Genomic DNA, 27,674 nt, shown 5'->3' with positions numbered 1-27,674 from the left:
TTCCAGGTTTGACAATGAGCCAAACAACAAGCATGAACAAAAGCACTTTACAAACCAGAAGCAGTCTCAAACTTCTTCCGTACATTCATTCAATAGAATTTCCTTCTTAAACCTCTAGCCCATATTATTAAAAAAAAAAAAAAAAAAAAAAGCACATGGAACAAATATACATGCACCCATTTTATTCATGCAATCTAGATTTAAATCTTATTAGGGAAGAAAAGACAAATAGTCAAAAATGTGCAAAGTCACATAACTTTATTGTCCTTGATAAAAACATATCGTGCAACGGAGTGCATCTATCATAAAACTTTCACGAGCATCAGCAACATGGATTCAGTATGTAATTCAGACCAGCCTGGAATTAGTGGTCCACTTGAGGTCGTTAAATAGAGTCGAGCTTGAAATGATTGCAAAAAACAAACGGTTTTACCCTGCTGTCAGCATATGGTCACAAAAACCCTGCCATGAGTATACTAGGATTGCTACATGCTGGTGCGTTCCTTTAGAAAGCCCTGGAGGGGCCAGCATTTTAAAACCCGTGAACCTTCAGCTGCTCTTCCTTTACGATGTTGATCTGTAAAACAAGAGTGAAAGTGAGGAACTGTGAAAACCAAATTTGATTTGTAGTCAGGCAAGGGCAGTCAAATTAACAATTCAAACATACTTTGAGAAACCGCTTGCAACTAATAATGACTTTCCAAACACAAGCATACATTACCTCCAGCAGAAACTGACAGATATTCTTCCTTTGGTCCCCCTGTAACTGAATCACCTCTCCATACTCCGGGTGTTCAATCACTGTACCATTGCAGGCAAATTTCTAAAATAAAAGCGTACTACTCAACATCAAATAGGATGTGGGAAGAAATGTTCTCAGGTTTGAAAATACCTTTTTAAAGGCTTTTACAAGCTTCTTTTTATCATATTCATCCGAGATGCCTTGCACTGTGGTCAGCGTTTTGCGGCCGTTCCGTTGCTGAATCCTTATGTGGATCTTATCCTCAGTCCCAGCCGGGAGCAAGTCGTCACCCTTAGTGGCATCAGCAAAGGGATCTACAGAGAAACAAACACTTCAGTCTTGGTTACAAGAAGATAGTCACACATACGCAATAAGAGCTCAAGACTGAAGAGGAGTTGGATGTCACACAATGGGAAGGAGGTCAAGTAGCGAGTAACAGCTGATAGTGGTTTATGCCACCAATACACACAAGCGTTTTTTACCCTCATCATTGGGGGACTTTTAAGTGACCTTAGACAAAAACGTGGTCACAAACATACACTTCGGTTACTGGATAAGAAGAGTAAACTTTCACGTATAGTTAAAAGAGGCAACAATGTTTAATCGAGTGGAGTAGAAATAGGAAAATAAGTAGTCTAATAAACAAACAAAAAAAAAAATCCCTACGGTTTTAAAAATCCTATAATTTCTGTTCCCACTCATTTTTTACTTTTTGTAAGAGAAAAAGAGTTGTTAGTTGCTCATTTAATTCATAGCACTTAAGCAATATTTTCGAACGAATGCACACAGAAAAAAAAAAAAATACACAGACAATGCTCGAGATGATTTCCGTTTGTTCACTCGTGCACGATGCATGCAACTTACCGAAGGACTGGAGGTTCTGTATGTTGGACATGCGATATTACTGCGATTACTTTAACAGAGGAAAGATCTCGGCGATCAGAGCCGCTTGCTGATGCTTAGATTTGTCGTTATTTTATAAAACGGCGTTGAAACCACAGCGCGGTTGTTTTTAATCTGACTCATGCAACCTCTCGCGAGACCTCTAACGTGGAACACAGCGGAAGTGCTTTAATGCACGACCACAAAAGACTTTAAGTGCATTCTCAGCTGCATTTAATTTAGAATCATAAATATGTAGATTAGAAAACAAGATTACCGTGTGTGTGTGTGTGTGTGTGTGTGTGTGTGTGTGTGTGTGTGTGTGTGTGTGTGTGTGTGTGTGTGTGTGTGTGTGTGTGTATATATATATATATATATATATATATATATATATATATATATATAAATTCACTATTCACAATTTCCTTTTTCTCCCCAATGTTTTATTGATTGTATACGGTTGTCAACGCGAATCCCATTAAAATACTAAATTGCTATTCTGAAAATTGCTGTTTTAAATTAATAATCCAAATAATTGAATTAATAATCCAAGTTCATTTTTAATAATTTACAAATTCACACCATCCTACTAGTTGTTTAATAAATAATAATGTGTAAAATAAATAAATAAATAAATAAATAAATAAATAAATAAATAAAATCTTCTAGGGGTCTTTAAACAACCCGGAAGTGAAGCTAATTAATCACTTATTTATAAATTCACGTTTTCAGACGATTCCAACACGCCATTTAGGAAGTAGAGTGATTGTATGTTATCATCACAATATTTATGCCTCGCACAGCGGTGTATATTATATAACGTTTAATAAAATAAACAAAGGTATCCGTTTGCCTGTAATGTTTTTACAGGCAAAGACCATTGCGGACACTAGAGGACGCTAAAGACAGAACATTGGGTTTGCTTTACTGTAATAATAAGGACACAATATTCCTATATACGTTTTCACTTTATGTTAAATGTTTGTTTTGATCTGAATAAGAAATGGAACTAAAGTTAATGACTATCTTTTTTACAGAGTGACGTTTTCTTATCTTTTGGAAGGAGGGGAGATCCCTCAATAACTGTAAATCTTCCCTTCCTTGTACTGTTGAAGGAGTCTCCGGAGAAGATAATGTTGTTGAAATATGGAGACAGCACTATAGTTCCCTCTTTAATTGTTTAAAACATGATCCACACGTGGAGGACTCTGCTATCAGTAATGAATCAATAAGTATTCTGACACATGAGGTATTTGGTGCCATATGGAATTTACCTAACAATAAAGCATGTGGTATGGATTCAATAACTGCAGAGCATCTGAAAAATGCCAGTCTTAGGCTTGCTTCCCTCTTAGCAATCAACTTTACTGGTTTGTTGATCCATGCCATACTTCCAGATTCAATGTTATCTATTCTGCTTGTCCCAGTTATTAAGGACAAAGCTGGAAAAGTTGGCTGCCTGGATAATTATAGACCTATAGAATTGGCCAGTATTTTATCCAAGGTAATGGAAAGAATCCTCCTTGATAGAGTGAGTGGGTATATCTCTTCCCTGGATAATCAGTTTGGATTTAAGCCAAACCATGGCACAGACATGTGTATTTATGCTCTTAAGGAAATAGTGAATTTGTATAAGTCTAAAAATTCCACCATTCTCATGTGTTTTATTGATGCCTCCAAAGCATTTGATCGCGTGAATCACAAACAGCTTTTTATTAAGCTAAAGCAAAGGGGAGTCCCTGGGTATATTGTGAGGGTTCTTGCATATTGGTATGCCCACCAGCAGATGCATATCAAATGGGGGGGTAGCATATCCACCCCCTTTAGAGTGTCCAATGGTGTTAGGCAGGGAGGAATCTTGTCCCCTGTCTTATTTAATTTATATATGGATGAACTGTCAAGAAGACTTAATGGTTGCAACACTGGCTGTATGATTGGTGGCATGCTGGTGAATCATCTTATGTATGCAGATGACCTTGTTACTTTTAGTCCGAGTAGTGCTGGGCAGCAGGAGCTTCTTAATATATGCTCTGATTATGGTGTGGAATTTGATATAAAATACAATTCCAGCAAAAGTGTTGTGTTAATATGCAGAACGAAACAGGATAAATTGCTTAATTTTCTGTGTTCATGCTAGCCAATAATTGTCTTGAAGGTCTGCAAAAAGATTAAATACCTTGGTCATTGTATTGCAGATGATATGAATGATGATGATGACATATACAGACAGTGTTATAAGTTATATGCACAGGCAAACACCATAGCACGTAAGTTTAGTTACTGTTATACTCGGGTTAAAGTGGCTCTGTTCAAAGCTTACTGTACACCTCTCTATACAGCCCATCTGTGGTCTTCCTACAAAAAATCTACCATGCAGAAGTTACAAGTTGCCTACAATGATGCAATGAGAATTTTACTCAAGGTTCCCAGAGGAGGGAGTGCTAGTCAGATGTTTGTATCTGTAGGAGTAACCACACTGAAAGCACTTTTAAGACATTTGATGTTTAAATTTATGCAACGTCTGGATGAGTCTACTAACAGTATCATGGTGGCACTCTCAAATCCCTTAGTGAGTTGCTACAGGTACACATCCAGACTGAGAGTGCATTGGCTGAAATGTCTGTATGTATTTAATTATTTGCTTTTTTTTTTTTTCTTACTGACTGTTGTTTGTTTGTTTTGTTTGTTTTTACCTGTCCTGTCTTGCGTGGCTTTTGGACATGAGTCTGGCAAATAAACTGAATTGAATTGAATTATCTTTCTAACGTTTGTAATTGTATTGGTTTGTTATGTGATTCAAAAATTGTTGACAAGGTCTAGCAAAACATCTAGCAAAATACTTTTTCACGCCTTACCGTTATTGGGCAGCAGGTGGCACTAAAGACAACGATTGTTGATTTAGATCACCACCGAAGAAGTGAAGACATACGTAATAGCGATGGATTCGCTGAATTTAACAACGTTGTCTCTCGGTTACACAATGGGAAGGTTGGAGTCACCGGTGAGATTAACAACACCGATGGCCATAACCTACCTAAGAACAGAGGAGCAGCGGATCTGACAGGTCTCGGGAGCGTTAGAAAACCTTTCAACGAAAATCTAACCAAAATATGTTTTCTCTTTCTACAACCTTTCAATCGCAGGTATGAGGACATTTAATTGTTTTACATAGTAACAGTCAAAGGCCTTTTATGAATAAATGAGTGGCTTTAGCGAGTAATAATAAACGAGAAAGAGAAACAGAAACAGAACAGTGTTAATGAGACTCTTAATGAAAAACGAATAGTTTTTTATATATATATATAAATGTAATCTGATTAAAATAGATATTTAAAACAGTAATATCGTTTACTATTAAAAGTTTATTTTAAGAACATCTTGTTGATGGCTCATTGTGACACCATTTAGTCAATCTTCAAACAGATTACATCATCTGATTGACTGACGTTATTCATTTCCATCTGTTCAGACTCTTCTTAGTTATTCTTCACTGTTGACTGAACATATACTATACAGATGTTCGACATGCACATATCGTATTGAAGTATTTTTAGTTAATTTTCGTATTTTCTGATGACATTGTTATGTGAAAGTACCTTCACAGCAGCTGTTTAATAGAGACACTGAGAGTGTGTACGTGTCTGGAGGGAAGTTTCTGTAGTGTGTCAGTGTGTCAGAGTGACATAACTGACCTACAGAACAACATACTCTAGCAATCATATATATAGAGATCTTATCAGTCACTTAGCCTGTATGATCATTCAAGGACTGGCAATTGTATTATTTTATTTGTTTAACACTTTTCTTCCACACTAGGTTATGCAATGTGACCAAAATGTACTCTTTTTTTAGGGAACAGTGCCTTTGACCCATCTGATCAATGTGGTCCAGTACCTGAAGAGTTCAGCCAACTCGGCCGTAACCACATCAGTGCAGAGTCTACAGAGAGACCTTTCACCTGAACATGACCCACTTCTCAGTGAGGTATGACAGTCGCGACAACACCACACACTGCTGTATATCATGTGCATGTTAGAGTTCTTCTTTACAGCAGGGTTTTTATAATTTAACGAAAATCAAACCAGTTTAATTACTTGAAAAAAAAAAAAAATATATATATATATATATAATATATATACTTAAACTGAAAAAGTGCAACATTTGTTATTTTTATTTAGTTTAAACTGATATTGTAAAATAACTAAATTAAATAAACAAAAACTATACAGAGATATAAAAATATATACAAAAAAAGCTGAAATTAAAATGGAAAATGGAAAAATAAAAACATTTAAAATTTGTATTAAATAATACAAAATTAAAATACAATCCTAAAAATTCTAATTGGCCTGTTTTCACAGCCCAAAGTGAACTTAAAGGACCTGGGTCTGTCAGAGCTGAGGTTCAGTCATGTACATGATGTTCTGGAGCGCCTGCTGCCTTCTATAGATCCAGAGGAGAAATCCATCTCCAGCGCCGCTCAAAACTCAACAGCATGGACAACATCTCACATTTCTGCCCCCACCTTCTTCCAAAACAAATATGGTGAGATTACCCACAACATGAGGTGATGATATCGAGTTGGTGGCTTAAAAACTAGGTTTATTCCCTTAAGGAACATATTTATGCAGTCACATGCAATCTTTCTTTATCAACAGTGCTGTTGAGAAATTAAATATAGGCTGGTCCAGCTTCACATGAAATGACACTGTACCATTTCAATCCTGCTGTACTTAAATACTTTGTATAAGCTAGATCATAAGTAGATAAATCCGTAACATGTTTATTAGGACGTTGAAATATTATTTTTTATGCACAAACAGCTTTTCAGTCTTAAATTTTTTTCTTCTTGTCATTCGGACACTAATGGCACATTTTATTCTCATCAGAGTGATTGCTATGAATTAAGTTGTATGTTTTATTGTTAACATAGGGTTCTCTCACAAACACATGGGACTCTTTGGCTCTTCGGTGTTCCGCAGGCGAAGCTCCAGCCCCCTCCAGGCAGCCTGCGTAGATCTGCATCATCTGCAACGTAATCTTTACCTACAAGTGACCAAAAGTTAAAGACATTCACATAAAGGATGTTAACTTTAACAATAACTCTAACTATGAAGTTTAAATTACCGTTTTATTTCTATGGGAATAGTGAAGTTCACACCACAGCTATAATGAAAACAACATAGATAAAACATTGTTGTTGAAATCATTTTAAAATATAATTTTTTGAACATTTAAAGAAACAGATGACAAAATTGCAGTGCTCTCTTATGTTAAACCAAACTTTATTCTCTGTTGGTTTGGATGCTAAAATAGTTATTGTTAAGGTTATCATTCTTGTTGTGAATGGCTATAAATGGAGCTGTGGGTTTATTTTTAAAAAGTGTGTCTTATTGTGTTTATGCTTAGTATGGGTCCAAAACAGAGGTTTCAAGACAATGAGGTCCAAGACTAGACATCTGCCGTCTGGTTATGAAGGTCCAGTTGATGCCGAGAATTATACGCCAGCCTTTATGAAGGTTAGTAAGCTTGAATAAAACTGAGGAAATAATATTCTAAACCTGCTCTCTTGTATTTTTCCTTTGCCTTTTATTTGTATTTTCTGTATCTTTTCCTCTGTCCTCTTCAGGGCCTCCTTATGAAGGAAAAGCAAGACCTGGGGAATCTTGAGCAGTTACTGAAACAGAATAACTTGCCAGAACCTCTCCAGGATGCTTTCAAGACAGGCTTCACTGAGGGCTTCATGAAAGCTCAGGCTTTGACACAGAGGACTCAAGGTAATGCTTTCAGTCCTTTTTAAAGCATCTTTTCTAACATTAGTTAAATAGTAAAATATGTGTTTTCTGCAGGCATTATATTAAATTATTAAAGGAATTATACTTATCTAATATCTGATGTTAGATAAGATGCTTTAATTTTATTAAAGCATCTTATCTAAAATTAGTTATATAGTAAAATGCGTGTTTGCTGCAGGAGTTTCGTTCTTACTACTGCTGTTTCTAACAGATTCTGTAAAGAGGACACGTCTGATTATTTTTGTCCTCCTGCTGGTGGGTCTATATGGTGTGTTCAGAAGCCCTCTCTTCTCGGGTAAAGGGTCGTTTTCAGACACCGGTTTGTTTCCCATTTTATTCTTTCCTTATGTTTGCTTGAGTGATAGCATGCATTTGGCTATAGCTGTTTTTATTTGCAGCTTTTATAATAATGTAACAACATAATGTATGAAAGGATTTGTTGCTGTAATGTAAAATTGTAATGTAAAGTTGTTTTTCTGACTCTTAAGTTCCGAGCAGATGATTAGAATGCAATATGGTTAAAGCTTCATTTGATCTATTTACATATGCAGTTCGTTTCCGCACCACCTCTGGTCTGGATTCAGCCGTGGACCCCGTTCAGATGAAGAATGTCACCTTTGAACATGTGAAAGGTGTCGAGGAGGCCAAAAACGAACTTCAGGATGTTGTCGAATTTTTGCGCAACCCCCAGAAATTCACCGTGCTCGGTGGTAAACTTCCCAAAGGTGAAACTCTTTGCTTCCTTTAGTTATGGAAATAGGTGTTTTGTTTCCCGTTTGTATGAAATATCTAAACTAGATGTGTATTTTAGGTATCTTGCTTGTGGGGCCTCCAGGAACAGGAAAAACCCTGTTGGCCAGAGCTGTAGCAGGTGAAGCAGACGTGCCCTTTTACTACGCCTCCGGGTCAGAGTTTGACGAAATGTTTGTGGGAGTCGGCGCGAGTCGCATCAGAAACCTCTTCAGTAAGTCTTTAAAAAAACATAGTCTTGGATTGCCCATAATGCTTCTGCTGTTAATAAAATCACTTCACTACTGTTTTTTTCTAACAGAGGAAGCCAAAGCTAGTGCACCATGTGTAATATTTATCGACGAGCTGGATAGTGTCGGAGGGAAGAGAATTGAGTCTCCCATGCACCCATACTCACGACAAACCATTAACCAGCTGCTCGCTGAGATGGATGGGTAAATTAGTTGCTTTTTATTACATATCATTAATTTTTGAAAGAAACTGCAGAGGTCTGATTTTAGTATTTTGATGATTTCAGGTTTAAACCCAATGAAGGAGTCATTGTGATCGGAGCTACGAACTTTGCTGAAGCTTTGGACAAGTAGGTTTCTATATCCGTTAAGGGATAGTTCACTCAAAATTGAAAATTCTGTCATCATTTACTCACCTTCATGTCCAGACTCTTAAGACATCTTTGAAACTTTCTCTCCCTCAGTTGGAAGTCAGGTGATCCAAAAGTGTTATAAATGCATAGTTAAAATGAATCAGTCCATATAAATCAGCAAGTTTAATCCTAGTCTTGTGAAGAGATACTATCACTATGACAGAATTGTTATTTTTGGTTAACTATCCCTGTGATTCCATGTTTTTACATGCAGGTATATTTATAATTTTATACAAACAGTAGGTTTAGGCTTACAGACTCAAGTGGGTTCCTCCATAATTTGCATATAGCAGCTCATTTAAGAAATACTTAAGGCAATAAAGCAACAACCGCAAATCCCATTGTTATTCATCTTTAACTAAGAAGCGGGTAGTTTCTACTGATTTTGAACTGTTTCCATCTAGACAGGTATCCTTCTGATATATTACACTATCTATCTAGTTAACACTTTACCATCAAGATTATACAATATTTTTGATCAACTAAATCTATAAACTTCTGTTAATGTGTATTTCAGTGCTCTGGTAAGACCAGGCCGGTTTGACATGCAGGTCACGGTCCCAAGACCAGATGTGAAGGGACGCACAGAAATCCTGGAATGGTATTTGAAAAAAATTAAAGTGGATTCTGGTAAGAATGATTTAGAAAAAACAAACGCGTTTTAAAAGATTCTTGTTTGGACAGTCCAATAACAGAGTGTGTCTTTTAGCTGTTGATGCAGAGATCATTGCTAGGGGAACAGTGGGTTTCTCTGGAGCCGAACTGGAGAACCTGGTGAACCAGGCGGCGCTGAAAGCAGCATCCGATGGGAAGGACCTGGTGACCATGAAGGAGCTGGAGTTTGCGAAGGATAAGATCTTGATGGGTGAGGCCAGTAGGGACGTACAGCTTAGTCTCTGCAACATGTGATGGGGATTAATGCTTTGATCAAGAGATTCTGAAATTATATTCTCTGTCTGTGTGCAGGCCCAGAGCGCCGGAGCGTGGAGATCGACATGAAAAATAAGATGATCATAGCCTATCATGAGTCTGGACACGCTATAGTGGCTTATTACACCAAAGACGCAATGCCCATCAATAAAGCTACCATCATGCCACGTGGCCCTTCACTTGGTCACGTGAGTAGCTGGTCTTAATGTTCCATTATGTTCCATTAAGCACTTTTTCCAGATGGACTCATAAAAATTTAGTGTGACATAGGAAATATTGTTATAGTGTAGTTCATTAGCTGATACTATTTTTTTTTTGTTAATTTATTAGTATAGGTTAATGTTGGATATTTAGTTGGCATGCTCCTTTGTGACCCTGGACCACAAACCAGTCATAAGGGACAATTTATTGAACTTGAGATTTATACATCATCTGAAAGCTTAATTAAATAAGCTTTTGTTTGTTGTATGGCTTGTTAGGACAGGACAATATTAGGTCTAGACACAACTATTTAAAAATCTGAAATCTGAGGGTGCAAAAAAAAATTAAATACTGAGAAAATCACCTTGTTGTCCAAATTAAGTTTTTAGCAAATGCATAGTTCTAATAAAGAATTAGGTGTTGGTATATTTACAGTTGCAAATTGATAAAATATCTTCAAGGAACATGATCTTTCTTTAATATCCTAATGATTTTTGGTATAAAAAAAAAATCAAAAATTTTCCACTACAGCAACTTGAGATTGGTTTTGTGGTCCAGGGTAACATTTATTATTTCGGTTTTTACATTTAGATTAATTCGCCATCATATAATGGTCATTTAAAGTAAATAATTAAATAATTTATTAACACTGTTAAATCTCTAATAATTATCCATTATTCATACAATTCAATATCATGTTGTGTTGCTTTCAGTTATATTATTAATATATTACTTATAAGTTATTTTATTAGATTATTAAAAGTTACAAGAATATAAAAATAATTTCTTAGTTTTTTTGTTTTATTTTAAATGTATTTTAAACAAAATACTATAGAAGTTTGATATCAGTAAAATGAATACATTATTATAATATTAATGATTAAAAAAAAAAAAAAAAGTTGGGTAGTGTAGTACCTGAATGAGAATAACCCTGACTTATGGGTTATAAAAATGGAAAATATTATTTTTTAACATTGATTTTAATTATTTTTAATTTTCACTTTTAATTTCTACTTTTGAACTCTTAGCTCATCTGCCTTGAGATCTGAACATTAAATCTATTTCACAAAAAAAACTCTTCAGACAAATTAAAAACATCTGACAGTAGTTTACAGAAAGTGCCTACCCTGCATGAAATTAAAGTGTTTGCTCTCTAGGGTTATACATCATAGATCCATTGTGCCACCTCCTCTCAGGTATCCTTGCTGCCAGAGAATGATCGCTGGAGTGAGACTCGGGCCCAGCTTCTGGCCCAGATGGACGTCAGCATGGGCGGCAGGGTTGCTGAGGAACTGGTGTTTGGAAATGATCACATCACTACCGGTGAGATGTGTCCCTAACTGATCACTGCTACTTTGAATTCTTGGAAATATCAACATCATGATGTTTTATTTGTTCCTCCTCAAGGCGCATCCAGTGATTTTGATGGAGCCACTAAAATAGCACAAATGATGGTGACACGGTTTGGAATGAGTGACAAGGTAAAAATTTATTATTTCTTATTAAATAATTAATTTGTTAACCTGCATGTCATTTATCAGACATAAAAGAACCATGAAAATGCAAATGTGTTTGTAAATTACTGAAATATTAGCTAAAAATCTTAAGCGTTACTTCAGGTTATTATTGTTGGTAAAGGGATCTGACTTAGATCATATTTGAAGTGAAATATTTAATATATTCAAATAGCTGTTTGGAGAAGCCATTTGAGTCCTTCCACGTGTTCAAAGCCATTAGGGATGTGTAAGCGCTCACATTCCAGACTTAAGTCTGTGTTTCATCCTAATCCCTTCCCCGGCACACAGTTCATACTCAACTTCCAAAAATGAGCAGCCCACATGCAGGGTCTAAACTACACTCACGTCCACCCATCTTTAACGTCAGTAACGCCTGTAACTGCAGTTCACTCACCTCTCTGTGTTTTGAGCAGCTGGGGGTCATGACCTACAAAGACCTGACGAACCACAGCCCGGAGACCCAGGCTGCTGTAGAACAGGAAGTCAGAGCGCTGTTGCAGGTAGGTGTTTAGTTTTTGTTTGTAAGTGATTGACTGAGGATTGTATAAATTCAGCTTTAATTGTCTTTTTCAGAATTCTTATGAAAGGGCAAAGAAGCTACTTAAGACATACAGCAAAGAACACAAGCTGCTGGCCGATGCCCTGCTAACTTACGAGACTCTTGATGCAAAGGAAATCCAGATGATCTTGGAGGGAAAGTCACTGGATCCCAGATGATGAAGTCTTGGATCAACTGTGACATTTTTAAGGCACAATCTCCCTTCACTTGTAAATGTTTTAAACAAGAAAGGCTTTTGAATGACTTTCTAGCCTTCTCTTAATATTTTTCATTTTTCAGGTTGGCTTTCAAACACTAAGCTAACAGAAATTCAGATGTATTTTCTATCAATTTAAGATGGTAAATTGATGCCAGAAGTACATATGCCTGAGTATTGAACCAATAGGTAATGGCTACAAATGAAATAATGTTCTCAAAAATTCTTTGCTTTGTTTTAAGAAGCTATAACAGGAAGAAGATGATGTTCATTATATGTTTTATTCATCCTATTATTTGTCACCAGATTGAAGCTCTTGTTTATAAGTCAATTTATGGTATGGATAAAAACAGTAAGCTCGTAAATGGTGCATTTTACTTGAAAGCAAATGGCAAACCATTATAAGTAATCATATAAGTAATCATAGTAGTATAGATTGTTCACTTTTCCCGTGTAGCCCTAAACCACAAATCAATTACGAATGTGACCTCAGAATGTCAGTATTATTTTAACATTTACAGATAAAGAATAAATATATCTGTAAATGCGTATCTGAACAGTTGACTAAGAGTTCTGTAGATTTTTGCCCAATGTTTCCAATGGACCTTACTATCCCCTGTTTCTTCAAGTTATTTATTTGAATATACTCTTCCAGCTAAAAGCCTCTTGCTTCATCCTCCTCCACATTTTGGTTTTCTGCATGTCAGGTGACTGCACTGTTTATATGTGTTTGAAAAATGTTAGTTCTATTTATCTCAGAAATCAATATGGCAAGACTATAAATAAAGTAAAAGAATAAAATAAAATAAAAGCTTATTTCTTTGTCGTTTCCTGAAAGCAAGAATGTTAAGCTGCGATTTTGTTTGAGATTGAAGTGAACACTGAAATGAATTTGGTTTTAATTTCATGGATCTTTTTCAGAGGCCCAGAAATAAAAGACTAGCAGTAAACCATTCAGTCTGAAAATTGCAGGTATCGGGTTAGGTGTGTTGAGGTAGTCATTGGTTATCTTATTTCAAATTTTCGGTCTACACACATTCAGGTAATTTTTTTTCTCATAATTTGTTACATGTTTCTAAATGGAAGCCAGTTAAAGCCAATCATGAGAGAATCACCCCGATAGCTTTAAGACAATAGCTTTGTTGTGTCAAGTGAGGGAAACTGCAATCAGTGTTTGCATCTTTACCCAAGTCTGTAATTACAGAGTTTTGTTTCAAACCACCACAATAACTGGTTACAAAAGGAAGGATTGCACATTTAAAGACCCTTTGTTGAAAGAAATGTGCTTTCCCATTGGTTTTCAGTTAAGAAAGGCTTTATAAAAATGCCTAGATGCTACCGGGAGCTGATGAATAGTGGTCACAACCATGAGAAGACCATCATAGCAAAGAGATGCCTGTTCTGTTTTTTTTTTTTTTTTTTTTTTTTTGCAAAGAGACAATGATCTTTGAAAAAAATAATTAATCACTAAAATCGTCAAGGATATTGCTATCATTGGAATCAGATGCAACTTCCCAGGAGGTAAATGTACTATATTAATGTGTTGTGTACTTTACTTATTTTGTGACAATGCTCTTTGCATTTGCATGACTATCTACTACCTTCACAGGTGAGGATGTTGATAGTTTCTGGAAAGTTCTTGTAGAGGGAATGAACTGTGTGGAACAGATTCCAGATGAAAGATTTGACACATCAGAGTGGTTTCATCCTGATGAGAGCAAACCAGGAAAAACACAGAAAACAAAGCTGCTCTCATTGAAGGGTAGGAATAATCAGTTCATGATGATGCATTTGAGGTTTAATAAATCTAAATGATAAATCTAATGTAAGTTCACTTTTATTGTTTTATTTTTAACTTTAGGATACTCATACAGTGTTTTTTATGTCAGATCTTATGAACAGGGACCCTGACTGGACACTCATTTCCCATTGACAGTGCTTGTTCTTCATCCCTTGTCGCCCCTTCATTCTGCATGTCAGGAAATCAGACAAGGTAATGAAAATATTTTAACTCTTAAGTCTGTTCATTGCTTCATATTTACATTGTTAATCATCCTTGATTTACCTCATCTTTAGGGGACTGGAGATGGGGTGGAAGGGACAGCTGTATCCTTGAACCACGAGTCTTTGTGGCTTTCAGCAAGGCAAAGATGATCTCACCTGAGGGCACAAGCAAGCTTTTCTGCCATACAACACATGGCTATGGTAGAGGAGAGGGATGTGGTATAGTCCTGCTGAAGCCTTTGAAAAAGGTAGATATTTTACTTTTTTTAATTATTCATAATGTTAATTCATTTAATTCATTATTCATTTATGGTTTATAATAAGGCAAAAGTCTCTTTTCAGGCTCTTGAAGACTCTTGAAGATCATATCTGGGGAATTGTGAAGAAGACTGCATTAAACAAAGATGGCCAGACCGTCACACCGACCACCAAACCCTCCAGCAGGAAGCTCTGTTGCTCATGATCTACTCCTCTGAGGATTATCTACCAAATGTCCAGTATGTAGAAGCTCATGGGACTGGAACACCAGCAGGAGATCCAGTTGAAGCAGGAAGTATCTAAAAAATCATTGCCAAAGCAAGACATTCAAGCTCAGGGCCTGTTTATTGGCTCTGTTAAGAGTAACATCGGACATACAGAATCTGCAGCAGGGGTGGCAGGATTCATAATGATTCTGTTAATGATGAAACATGAAAGTATTGTCCCCTGTGTTCTACTCAGCAGAAAATTCAAGCATAGATGCTAAATCTCTCAATCTTAAAATCCCCACCAGAGCTGAAAAATGGCTTTATTCTGGATTCAGGGTAAGGATGGTTGGATTAAACAGCTTTGGGTTTGGTGGCAACAAAGCCCATGCCATAATCAAGGGAATGCACTTGCACAAAGCATGCCCATCAATACAAAGTAGTACTTTTCAGTTGGTGCTCCCTGAAGGAATGCCTTCTCAGTCTGCAGTGCATTCTGGATCTTATTTTAGTGCAACAACTCTAAATTTGATAGCTCTTGCCAGTGACAATTCAAAGAGCAAGGTGTCTGCTATCCCTTTGCTTCCAAGGACAAAACAGCTGTTCTCAAAGAAAGGTGTGTACATAGTTACAGGTTGCAGGACTTTTTTAGATCTCTTTTCCAAAAAGTCCTGCAACCTAAAGTCTGTGGTGCTCTTAATCTTCACTTTGCCACTCTGCACCACCAAACATTCGATTACTTTGTGTGTTATTCCTCAATCTCCTCTTTCATTGGAAATGCTGCAGAAGCTAACTATGCAGCAGCTAATTCCTTTATGGATACTTTTTGTCACTTCCGATGCAATATTGGACTTGCCAGACACAGTCAATCAATTGGGGACCTCTTAAACTAGGCCTACTAATGGACAAAGACCATTTCCAAAAGTTTTTGGAAACAAAAGGGCTAATGATCATGGATGTGTCAGATTCACGAAGCACTGGAGAACTGCCTGTTAGATAACTATTCCCAGCAGGTGGTCTGCAAATCAAATTTCAGAAACCTAAAGAACCATGACCTCTCTCAAAATGTGTCTCTCAAGTTTCCCTCTCTGCTTTAGTGGAGGAGGGACTAAAAAACAAGGTTGTGGAGGACTCTAGGATAAATTTTCAGTCATCGGTAGATGGCTTTGTTAGACAGATCCTGAATGAAATTTGTAGTGTGAATACAGATGATCTTAGTGATGAAACTGCATTCACTGCATTAGGAATTGACTCGATGTTGGCCATGACTTTGCAAAATCGCTTGTTTCAAGAGATGTGTGAATATTTATTTTGTTGCTTTGCTTCTGCTAATCCTTACTCAGGCACTTCTCTTCCCTCAAGGAAAACACAACAGCACATGCACTACATTATCAAAGGGAATGTTTTTTTTTTTTTTTTTTTTTTTTAAACAGTGAAAAAACAAAAGGCAAAAATAATTTTGTAGCAGTTTAGATCAATTTGTACTTGTAGTTATGTCTTTAATAGGCTTTTACACAATCAACAGTCTATAAGAAAACATTGCAAACCTCTCATAAATACAGAGAAAAGTATGGTTACATATGTACATTCAATTAGTTTGTTATTTCACAAAATCTAAGAAAGCAACACAGTATTTGTACTTTATATTTATAACTACATTGGTTTAAAAGTGGATGGGCCTACATAAAACTGGGTGGGCAAATTGTAGCATATGAAAACGGCATATCAAATTGCCAATAGATAATACAGCAAAAGGATTCAATACACAATACTACTAAAGCAATGAATAAATTATTTTTTATTTCAACATTTACTAATGCACTCTTAAAAGTTTTATCTCTTAACCGTACCTGAGCTAACTGGGCGGCTACATCCTGAAACCCATAAAAAGTTCGAAAAAAATAATTGGCCCAGATGTATCAAGTGTCACGTTGCATTCCTGTCAATTTAGATTTGCATCTGTAATTTTATTTGAAACATATAAAAGTTGTTACACATACAAACAGAATATACTAGGAAGAAATAGAAGTAAAAGGATTTTACAAAATTTACAAATCAGTTCAGTTAGGAGTGGGCACATTTGAATCATAAACGTGGTTGCTATTTCTTAAAACACAATTTTGATGGACATGTGACTTTTAACATGCCGTCATCAGATGGTGTATACATGTGAACCTCATAAGTGTGACTGTCAACCTTGAACATTGGGATAGTGCTTGCCATACACAAATGGTTATCTTGAACATGATGGTTATTGCCGGTTATCATCCAAATAGCAGAGCAGGGCTGAGACTGACATGTTCGGTGGTTGTCTGGTTGAAAAATGTGATTGTCATAAATTTCCCGCTCTTTCAGCTCACCATCCTTTGCCTTTGATTGAATTTTGTTGGTGTAGCTGTTCTTCACGTCCTGTAGTTCTGGGCCTGACTTGTTCTTAGCTGGCGTGCCACTGCACATGTCAAAGAAGGTCAGAAAAACTGGGATAAAAGTTAAGCCATGAAAAAGACCAAAGAAGATCACCAAGAACATAATTTTAAAGAAAGTTCTAAAGATATAGTTCTTAGAAGCTGACAACACCACCACCCCAAGAATAGTAGACACAGCCCCCTGCAAAATAGGGTATCCTAAACTAAACAGGGCTTCCACGGCCTTTTCATTTGCACTGGGTTTCTTATTAGAGACGAAGGCGTAAGATATATGAGCAGAGAAGTCTACAGAAAAACCAATGCATACGACAAGAATGATCATGGAGATGGTGTCTAAATTAACATCCCACAGTGCCATAAACCCAGTGACCCCAACAATGACAGATGCAATGGAAAACGTGACCCAAAGAGAACACAGAGGGTTTGGGATGAGGAGAAGGGATATAAGCAACATGACAGCCGTTGTGACCCCAATGTTCTGGATGGTGTTGCTGACTATTACCGCATACTGGTCATGGTAGATGAAGGCGGGGTGGTACACCAGTAAAGGAACAGGGCACTTTTGAGCTGTCTCTCTCAAGTTATTCAACATATTCATCTCATCCAGTGCAGTAGAGATATTTACCGTCTGTATGAAGAAGCGAGATGCGTAGATGGAGTTGTTGGTGAAATTGACATCCTGTTTAAAATCAGAATACAATCGCAGAAAGGTTTCCAAGTTATCTTTGAAGACGTCTTCAGTGCTCAGATTGAGTTTGGTGTGATAGCCATAGTACTTGTAGGATTTGATCCAGGAGGTGAATATATCCTTTTCGATGAAAGATAAGTTTTTGAAATCTTCAATGCAAGTTTCGAGATCTGACATGTACTTTGCATCCCAGTACGGAAATTCCCGTCGGATGACAACCATGATGTTTGGACCATATTCTGAGAAATACTCCTTCTCGTTGTCATAGTATTTCACCACGTAAGAATCATCAGCTGCTAAATTACGGAGATCAATTCCTTCTTGAATTTGAAAGCAGCCATAAATGCTGATAATCAAATAGATGCAATACAACACAATCACAAAGACCTTCGTCCACGATTTCATCAGAAACGGGCCGTAGTATTTTTTAAAGAAGTGATTCATCGGTTGTACCTCCTCTCTGCCAGTATGGGGATCGTAAGCGCCTCCAACGCAACATAATTCATACAGTTTGGACTGACTCACTGGACACTCCTCAGGTACTTCCTTGCATGTCAACCAGTGCTTGTTACTGTTTTCTCGCCGTCCGTTAAGAACGAGGAACGCTCCGAAAAATGTGATGCTGTAGATGTAGCAGAAAAGGATGGAGGTGCTGGTGTACAAGCAGAAAGAGCGGACTGAGCGGAAGGGCGTCATGAGGCCGATGTAGAAAGCGAACACGTCTGTGAGCGTGGTGATGGTGATTGAAATGGCCGCCTCTTTGTATGTATTAGACAGGCGAGTCTCCACTCGATCGTGAACACTGGTCTGCTGCCAACAGGAAATGAGAATGAACATGTCGTCCACTCCGATCCCTATTTAAAACACATTTTAAAAAAATCAGTTTAATCTGCTAATATACACAATACAACACTGCAGACAACAGGCTTTATATTTAAGTTTTACCTAATATCAGGAATGGAGAGTTAGCAACTGTCATGACAAATGGGACACCAATGTGTAACATCATCCCAAAAGAGGAAAGAACGGCGAGTCCAGCAGAGAACACCCCAAATGTAGCAACCCATGCCTTGTTTCTGACACAATCAAATCTGGAAAAACAGACACAATAGAATTCAACTATTCAACTCAGTTAAAAATTGTCATTTTGAACTCATTTTAAAACAAGATTTGTTCATTTGATTTGAATGCAGTTGGGAAATGTGGGTTGAACAAATAATTTCTGTTTCCTATACAGAGGCTTTATCATGAAAAATGAATGACGAAAGACTAGGATGAGAAGATGCAGTACAGACTTGAAAATGTGAACTAATCATTATGCATAATATATCTTTAGGTGTGTTCAAATTATTTCTAAACTTGTAACATGATTAAACACTGCATATGTGTACAGGTTTGACGAATTTGATTTAAGATTTGTTCATTTTTCATTCCAATCAAATTATCCAATTATCCATCACTACTCAGAACATTTTCAAATTTTAAAACAATTAAAATGCAAATTATCTAGAAACAAAAGTCAAATGTGGGTTCTGAGAACAAGTAAAAACATCATGTGCAAGAAAATGCACAATACTCTGGGAAACAGAAAATAGCCTAAATATTCAAGTTAACATACCTCAAACAAGAGAGAATGGAGAAGCCGATGGCAATGACATATGTGATGGAGAAGAGAGGAATCACATCCTTTGTGTTTGCCTCAAATTCCACCTGCCTTGACAAAGATGTGGAATAGGTGACCTGAGGATGTAAATTATAATATTGACAACATCAAAAGAACATCAACATCAAGAGGATAGTTACAAAAACATTTCTTATTTTAATTAAACTACTGAATGAATCAAAAGATTTTAAATAAATTAAACATAAACATTTCCCGCCAAACCCCCCATAAAAAAATAAAATAAATAAATTACAGAGCATTTTAGGAAATATATATATATATATATATATATATATATATATATATATATATATATATATATATATATATATGAATAGTTCATTTCAAAAACAGCTAACTCATTAAAAAATCATGTTTTTTCATTGCACATTCCAATTAATCTCAATAAAACTGCAGTTGGATTATTTCGATTAGGGTAAAAAGAACTAAAAATACAGCTAACTAACATGATTAAACACAATAAAAAAAACTTATTGCAGAAATGTATTGCAAATAAACTATAGAAAAATTATTCCATGGCTCTTAAAATATTTATTTATTTAATAAACTCAAAGGTTGTAATTTTAACTTTGCTTTCCTAATAAAGTGTTGGCTGAAAGAACTGTTAAATAATATTACAACACTTTATTAGGAAAGCAAAGTTAAAATTACAACTTTTAAGTTTATTAAATAAATAAATATTATAAAAGCCATATCAACAGCCTAGTACATACTAAGGTCACCTGTAAAACCAAGAGCTATTGCAAAATGATATATGACATAAACCATGATGTATTTGAAAACGACGTAATAACTCTGGAATCAAAAACAAGCATTTGTGCAACTTTTCAAACATTAATTATGCAGTGGGCCTACAGCCCTGGCGACAACTAGCATCGATTGCCATCAACAAAGACCTCAAGCAAAACATAAATAAAAAATAAAACCTACCTTAATGAGGTTTAGTGATAAATTAGAGGGAAAAACCTTCAGGAATTCATTCAGCCATAAATCTGTTCTGGAGCGATTATCCTCCTTTAGGAAATAAAACAGGCGCACTGCTTTTGCACTTTTAATAACAGAAGAGTTTATATTCACTCCACCAACCGAATAGCCCAGGAAGATGTACGAGAATCCAAAACGAAAGAAGGGAAAGGTGAGCTCGGTCGTTTCTAAATTATTACCATAATATTTGTAAATGTCCAAAATCTTATTGGGTATGCATTTCTTGTATCGTCTTGCGCAAAGTCCCTCAAAAGTGAGCACCTCGTGACCCATGGACACATTCAGCCCCTTGACCTTCCTGTGTAAGGTTACTATCTCCTGAAAGGCAGCGTCTGTGAGGATGTTGGAGGATCTCGATACCGCTATGAAGGACGCGTAAACTCCATCCGTGTAGAGTCTCTGGTTGGAGAACACCGAGTCGTTCTGTGGAAAGTTCTGCTGCACGAACTGCCTCTCCAGTTTGGCAGGACCGTTCACAGGTGTGAACTGATCCTCAATGTCATTGGCCTCGCGATCTTCTAAGAAATAAAACCCGCTCCCCAACACCGCAGAGATCAGCAGGGGAGAGATGAAGAACCACCACGGGTGAGTTCCCACAAAGCGACCGAACTTCTGGAAGCAGATGGAGATCGGCTTCTCCACGCAGTCTGTGGTGCATCCAGCCATGTTCAGCGGCATTTTGGAAAGATTAAAAGAAAAGTTTAGTGGGGGCAAAGGCTGTGCTAAATAAATGAGACTAACGTAAACCTAACTTTCTCTGTATCTGGATTGTGTCTGAAGCACTTAAAGTTTAAATTAGCTATAACAATTAGATAAAAGTTGATTTAGAAAGAACTTCATAATGCATGCGTGGTATGTGAATATCCTGACGCATTTTTGCGTGAAAATCTACAGGGATCAAGCCAAGGGCGACCACTCACGGGCACAAACAGCAAATTATATTTAGACTGACAAAATAACCACAAAGAGATATTACCGAAAATGTCTGAATGCTTCAATTAAACCTGATGCATGAATGATTAAATTATGCATAACAATACATTATTTAAAAGGTATATTATTTTATTAAATTATTATTAAATATAAATATATACACGTATGTATTATATATTCATGTATATTATCCAAAATGTTTAAAGTATGCTTCAGTTAAACCTGATGCATGAATGATTAAATTATGCATACAAACACATAATTTCAGATATATTATTTTATTAAATTATTATTAAATATATATACTTATGTATTACATATTTATTTATATTACCCAAAATGTTTGATGATTCAATTAAACCTGATGCATGACTGATTAAATCATGCATAGTAAAATACATTATTCAGCAGTCAGATTATTTTATTAAAATATTATTATATATAAATATGTGCACATATTATATAATTATGTGTATTGTCTAAAATGTTTTGAAGTATGCTTCAATTAAACCTGATGCATGAATAATTAAATTATGCATAATAAAATACATTATTTAGCTGTTATATTATTTAATTAAAATCTTATTATGTAAATTATATAATTATGTTCATTATGTTCAAGCTTCATTTTTTGCTGGTTTATTGAATGGATGCAGATTTGTTTACAACCCACACAAATAATATATATTTGAAAAGAGTTTATAAAGCAATTATAAATAAAGATTATTTAACAATTGGTTGCAGTTCATCAGATTTGGCAAACAATCTTAATAGAAAAAAGTTTGGTGTAAAGGACTGAGATGGCTTTATGGTTCTTTGGATTATTATTACTTACAACTTTTTCAAAGTCACATTATATATTCTTCAGATAAGTGTATTGCTTTTAAGTCTTGAAATCATCATGAATGGTTTTCTAAACATCTAGAAAAGTAATATATAATAAACTACATTTTAGAAACAGAACAATTGAGTTAGGACTTACGTCGCGGTTTCTGCTCATTTTGCTCCATCAGGACAGAAGATGTGAGGAGAGAATGAAAGTTCATTACTGAACACAAGGCTCCATTCATGCCTTTCAGTTACCTCAATGCTTAATTACCCAACAAAAATGCCTTCGACTCTCATAGTGCTCGAGATTTGCCATTAGGAGATAATTGAGGGCCTCAAATTATTTCTGCACAACTGATACTGTTCTTGTATTTTACAGGGTCAGATAGTATTCTACTTATCTGAAAACATCTGTTGGATGAAGTCATTTGTTTAGGTCATTGTTTTTAATTTAACTGCTTTAGTTTTCTTTTTCTTTTTAGACATAAGAATTGACAGGCCTTGTCAGTTTTTGTTGTCCACTAGATGGAGCTAGTGACCTTTTTTGTATTTTCTCCTGCATCACACTATATTGGGCAATGAGCTGTTGTCATGGTGATCAGGTCAGGGTGAGATCAGAAATGAGAGATTGTCATGGCAACGAAGTCTGAGAGAGAGAGAGAGAGAGAGAGAGAGAGAGAGCAGAGCTGGGTTGCAGTGCTGGCATCTTTGACTTCAACAGTTTTGTGTGTGTGTGTGTGTGTGTGTGTGTCGTATTTTTGACTTGTACTTGACTATTTATTTATTCTACATGTACCCTCATGTTTTCAATTAAATCTATCCTATTTTCCTCATATTTTAAATATATTTTTGAATAAATTAATTTTGAATTCTCTTCTCCTTGGGTCATTCGAAACTCAAAATTAAAACCAGGATACAAAATTGTAAATGTATTCCAAATTATTTATTCACATATACCCAGTGCATTTTTTTCAGCCGCCTGAATCTGGCATTTAGTTCTTATATCGTTTAGTGCATAAATACGTACCTGTATTTTATAGAAAATTAACTTATAAGCAACCTCAGACCTAAGTCTAATAAATGTAATATTTAAACTTCACATCACGTATAAAATATATCACATTTATATATATTTAGTGATTTTTAATGCTAGTGTTTTTAATACTAACTATTAGTATTTCTGATTTTGACAGTAGATGGGCCAGCTTTAGGCAGACTGCAGTAAAACTTGGACTCATGAGGAAGAGAGATGCGTTTTCACTCCCATGTGATGCTGAGCATCTTACAGCTGAGTTCCCAGAGGCGCTGGGCCACCTCATCATCCATGGCAGCCTGCGAGCATTTTGCAGGTGTGCAGTCACTGCGTGGAGAGCAGGAGACAGGTGAGTATAAGATACGATGGTCTAACAGACAAATGAAAACATGCCTGAACTGTTGCAGATTGCTTAATAAAACACCATGACATGATATTGTAAGCTCAGCTATAAATCAGGTACAACCTACAGTAGTGCTGGGATTGAGATGAAAATCCACTAACCTGTAATATTTTCCGCTCTCTGTCTCCAGTTCAGGGGCCACGGCACAGTAGATGCTGGTCTGAGCTCCCTGCACGGATGTTTTAGTGAAGGGCTTTGCTACCCACATGGCAGCTTGTTGAAATTTATTCAAGTGCCTCCACAGTTCTGTCTGAACCACTCCAGGATGAAGAGCATACGCTGTGACTCCAGAACCTGAGATGCACAAAAAGACCAGATGAGAAGGATTATTAGGATTACTTAAGCATCAGTTATTTTATTAGAATAGATTACCCAAGGACAAGGTCAGAAATTATCCAGCGCTAGGGGCAAAATGCCACACAACTGAATGGTTATCTAGACTTTAATTCACTATTTTAGTTCTAATCAAACTGGTTTAGACCAGAGATGCCTAAATCGTATGACTAATCACAAAAGAGGGGGGAAATAATAATAATATATATATTTTTAATTGCAATTGAAGCATATATTTCATTATATTTTTTTTAAGTCAATTTCATTTTTAATGTCAATTTTAATATAATATACTTATTATAACACAACATTTACTTTCAGCCCACGGTCCGTCATGGTCAACATTTTGGCCACCTCTGGTTTAGACATTTTATTGACTATCAAAAATTGAAGAAGAGCAAAAACAAAACTTCTGACACTAACAAAGGAACTTAATGAAATATTAAATATAAAATACAAATTGTGCTTGAACAGATCGCTTTTAGATCAATAATTAGATTAATTTTATCCTAAATTAAATAATGCAAAATACCAAAACAAATAAACTGCTTGAGCAGATCATATTTATATTTATTAACGCAAGTATCATGTTTAAAAAGATGCACCTTCTAGTTTTTTGGCCAGCGAGCGAGTGAACAGAATATTCGCCAGCTTGCTCTGACTGTAGGCTTTCTGTTTATCATAGTTCTTCTCACTGTTGATGTCCTCTAGGTTGATGGTCCCCCATTGGTGTGCCATGGACGAGACATTAATGATCCTCGCAGGTGTTGATCTTTTAATCAGATCCAATAACAGATATGTCAACAGGAAGTGACCTACAGGAAGAAGAGCAGTTCTGATGTCTCCCCGTAATTTCTTTTAGGGTTAAAAGTGATGTCTGATTCGGACAAATTACGCATGCTTACCCATGTGGTTCACTCCTAGTTGCATTTCAAAACCATCTGCCGTCTTTCCATAAGGACAAACCATCACACCAGCGTTATTGATTAAGATGTTGACTTGTTTTTCCTCTGAAAGACAACCCAGATGCATCACTGTAGCCCTATATAAGGAAGACATTTGTAAAGGACTTTATACCATATCCTGGTGATCTCACCTTTATTGATGTTCTCTGCAAATTCTCTGATCGATTTGGAATCTGCCAGGTCAAGCCTGCTGGTAACAACATCCTGGTTACCTGAAGCATCCTTGACTTCCTTCAGGGCTGCATCAGCTTTCTCAGTATCTCTGCATGCCATAATAATACGTGCTCCTAAAGACAAGACAGCAGCAAAGACAGGAAGATGACATGTTTACAACTCACATTATATTAAAATTAAACTGTTTAGAAATGCCCACCTCTCTTTGCCAGGTCTATGGCTGTCTCTTTACCAATTCCAGTATTGGCTCCAGTAATTATAACGGTTTTACCGTCAAGTCTGGCATCAGACGACCACGGGCGAAACATATTTCTGAGGAGGAAATGCATAGAATACACGTAACGTTAATGCAGTTATTACTCAATTTGATTCATATGGGCGTTGGTTTGATATGACGACTATTTCACGTTAAAATATGTTAAAGTTATAAAATATAATCCTTCGTTTTTGCCCAGACATGTATGGCCTGTCTTCGATTAAAACCATCTGAACTATTTTCATCGCATGAATGAAAATCCCTTTGCTTTACTTCCTCGGTACAATTGTAACAGGTTATTGAGCAACATTTTACTGTCAACATCTATAAAACATCTGAAATATAACATATACATATCTGTTCATACCTTAGAGCTTGCATTTTCCTGTGATTCGTATCCAGACACAAAAATATAAGTTCATAAACTATCAATAAGACAAAAACAGCCTGATCAAAAGTCTCGCTCTGTCACTAGTGGGAGGAGTCAAATGATGTATAAGGAAGACAAGTGGATTTGTCATTGGTCAGAGACCACGAAGCTCCACCCTTTATTACGTATTTGTATTTTTCTTTTCAACTGTAAATTCATTATTTTATTTTAAAAGTATTTTATACTTTTATTTATTATATGACATCATATCGTTAGTATCTGGAAAACGGAAAGAACCGGCATATTTAAGATTTAAAAATGACTAGTTGACGAAATTCTTACTTTAACCAGGAGATGTCAGTAGATTCATGGTAAAGAAATAAGCAGGCTTTAAAAGTTTGAGGTTAGCATTTTTATACAAGGGACTGGAATTTTTATAATTCTTCTACCTTGCATTTTAAATAAGGAAAAAATAAGTCGATGCATTGCACTTACAATAATTATATTATTATTATTATTATTATTATTATTATTATTATTATTATTATTATTATTATTATTAAATAATAATACTACTAATAATAATAAACGTTAAAAAACCCACATTTGCTTTAATGACAGCAGCACTTGTTGGCATAAACTTCATAACTTTGAGTACAATTTGACGTCAGTGTTTCACAACTTGATCTCCATTTAATTTTCAACATGTCCTGTGACAAATGAATTTTAAGCATGTACAATTATTCAAGATCACCCAGTAAAAACTCTCTAGAAAGACTACCTTGTCATTCCTTAATTTGTTTCACTAATTCACAACTTCACTAAAATTTTAAATATACTGCCATCCGCTGCATCATATATTTTTGGCTTCTACACACTTCTATTTCGCTCTCACTCCAACCCACCTACACTTTAGTGATGGTGAGATTTGAACTGTAAATGTTTCTCAGAAACTGCACCACATCTCACGCTGTGGTAAGGCACATTGAATAAAAAGTATATAAGCCTGTCTAACATAGGCTACAACACTACTGCAAAGTTCCTCACATCGCAGTGACACAATCTTATTTGTAATTCAGCGTAGATGCAATGAAATACTGCACGGACTAATGACATCTTCCATATACATTTAACATTTATATAACTGCATTTATATACATACGTTTAATTGTGCGTATATATGGTTGCACGGCTAATCTGTAGATGACTAGTGGAAAATTATTTTTCACTGTCTATGCATTGCATGTAGCTTAAATAAAAAATTTAAGGCTGACTTAATGCATATCGCATGATACATGATGGTCGCATGCCACCAGGGGACAGTAGCTATTACTGTTTAAAATGTTTGCCTTTACTTCAATCTTATTCGTGTGGAGATTTATTAGTTAACTATTATTCACGTACCCGCAAATGTTTACTTGTGTAGCCTACTATAAATGTTCATGACACCTTAAATGTCAACACACCTCAACACCGGTCAAAGCACACTTTGCTATCTTAACAGGAAGTGCGTTGTCAGGCATCACATGATAATGTGTGAGTAAACATTTCCTTCCACCATTTGAAACGGGACGGTAACACTAACAGGGAGAGAGAGCTATAATTAAATCAACTCTGATTAATAGTCACTTCAAAGATGACACATTAAAGGCCAAACTTTGAGTTTTAGAGCACCCCAGGCTGCCATAAAAAATATAATCTCACTCACCTTCACTTTGGAGAATGCTTTACAAATGTGACTTACTAGATTTAATTGAATATAGTTGATCTTGAGTGATTGTTATGGGACTAATCAATGTGCCTTAAAACGACAATGCATTGTTGCCTCAGTATGGTTTATGTGACTCGAGGAATATAAAGAGTAGGAATATAAAATTTAATAGCGTTGCTTTATTTTGACCATTACACTTCGGG

At 36.0% G+C, this 27,674-nt stretch overlaps 4 protein-coding genes and 1 long non-coding RNA gene across 6 annotated transcripts; 2 read left to right on the top strand and 3 right to left on the bottom strand.

Annotated features, from left to right (window-relative positions):
* Nucleotides 1-239: 239 nt before the first annotated feature.
* LOC128012823 (eukaryotic translation initiation factor 1b) lies at nucleotides 240-1,827 on the bottom strand. The gene is made up of 4 exons (XM_052595366.1): nucleotides 1,607-1,827; nucleotides 893-1,056; nucleotides 722-823; nucleotides 240-577 (listed from the first exon to the last, which is right to left on the bottom strand). The coding sequence occupies exons 1-4, from the start codon at nucleotides 1,635-1,637 to the stop codon at nucleotides 533-535; spliced, it is 342 nt and encodes a 113-aa protein (XP_052451326.1). The 5' UTR covers nucleotides 1,638-1,827; the 3' UTR covers nucleotides 240-532.
* A 2,797-nt stretch (nucleotides 1,828-4,624) lies between these two features.
* On the top strand, nucleotides 4,625-13,031 carry yme1l1a (YME1-like 1a). Its single transcript, XM_052596524.1, has 18 exons — nucleotides 4,625-4,767; nucleotides 5,477-5,608; nucleotides 5,986-6,169; nucleotides 6,558-6,659; nucleotides 7,034-7,143; nucleotides 7,254-7,401; nucleotides 7,631-7,738; nucleotides 7,971-8,144; nucleotides 8,231-8,383; nucleotides 8,471-8,603; nucleotides 8,687-8,749; nucleotides 9,330-9,442; nucleotides 9,522-9,677; nucleotides 9,779-9,930; nucleotides 11,140-11,266; nucleotides 11,351-11,424; nucleotides 11,874-11,960; nucleotides 12,034-13,031. The coding sequence occupies exons 1-18, from the start codon at nucleotides 4,735-4,737 to the stop codon at nucleotides 12,175-12,177; spliced, it is 2,193 nt and encodes a 730-aa protein (XP_052452484.1). The 5' UTR covers nucleotides 4,625-4,734; the 3' UTR covers nucleotides 12,178-13,031.
* Nucleotides 13,032-14,310: 1,279 nt separating this feature from the next.
* LOC128013353 (uncharacterized) lies at nucleotides 14,311-15,203 on the top strand. The gene is made up of 2 exons (XR_008183302.1): nucleotides 14,311-14,467; nucleotides 14,562-15,203. It is a non-coding gene; the product is annotated as an uncharacterized LOC128013353 (long non-coding RNA).
* Nucleotides 15,204-16,156: 953 nt separating this feature from the next.
* Nucleotides 16,157-21,605, bottom strand: ptchd3a (patched domain containing 3a). The gene is made up of 4 exons (XM_052596266.1): nucleotides 20,412-21,605; nucleotides 19,416-19,537; nucleotides 18,743-18,888; nucleotides 16,157-18,651 (listed from the first exon to the last, which is right to left on the bottom strand). Exons 1-4 carry the CDS (start codon nucleotides 21,141-21,143, stop codon nucleotides 16,784-16,786), a joined length of 2,868 nt encoding a protein of 955 aa, XP_052452226.1. The 5' UTR covers nucleotides 21,144-21,605; the 3' UTR covers nucleotides 16,157-16,783.
* Nucleotides 21,606-23,147: 1,542 nt separating this feature from the next.
* On the bottom strand, nucleotides 23,148-25,893 carry LOC128013349 (retinol dehydrogenase 12). Of its 2 annotated transcripts, XM_052596274.1 has the most exons (7): nucleotides 25,758-25,893; nucleotides 25,334-25,446; nucleotides 25,092-25,247; nucleotides 24,901-25,005; nucleotides 24,601-24,810; nucleotides 23,764-23,956; nucleotides 23,148-23,586 (listed from the first exon to the last, which is right to left on the bottom strand). In XM_052596274.1, exons 1-7 carry the CDS (start codon nucleotides 25,769-25,771, stop codon nucleotides 23,484-23,486), a joined length of 894 nt encoding a protein of 297 aa, XP_052452234.1. In that variant the 5' UTR covers nucleotides 25,772-25,893; the 3' UTR covers nucleotides 23,148-23,483. The 2 variants fall into 2 exon arrangements, with proteins under 2 accessions (XP_052452234.1, XP_052452233.1); XM_052596273.1 differs by lacking the exon at nucleotides 25,758-25,893 and having other exon boundaries at nucleotides 25,334-25,463.
* Nucleotides 25,894-27,674: the final 1,781 nt, after the last annotated feature.

This window comes from Carassius gibelio, chromosome B24, assembly GCF_023724105.1.
Source record: "Carassius gibelio isolate Cgi1373 ecotype wild population from Czech Republic chromosome B24, carGib1.2-hapl.c, whole genome shotgun sequence".
NCBI lineage: Eukaryota > Metazoa > Chordata > Actinopteri > Cypriniformes > Cyprinidae > Carassius > Carassius gibelio.
This window is presented reverse-complemented; position numbering and strand designations above follow the sequence as displayed.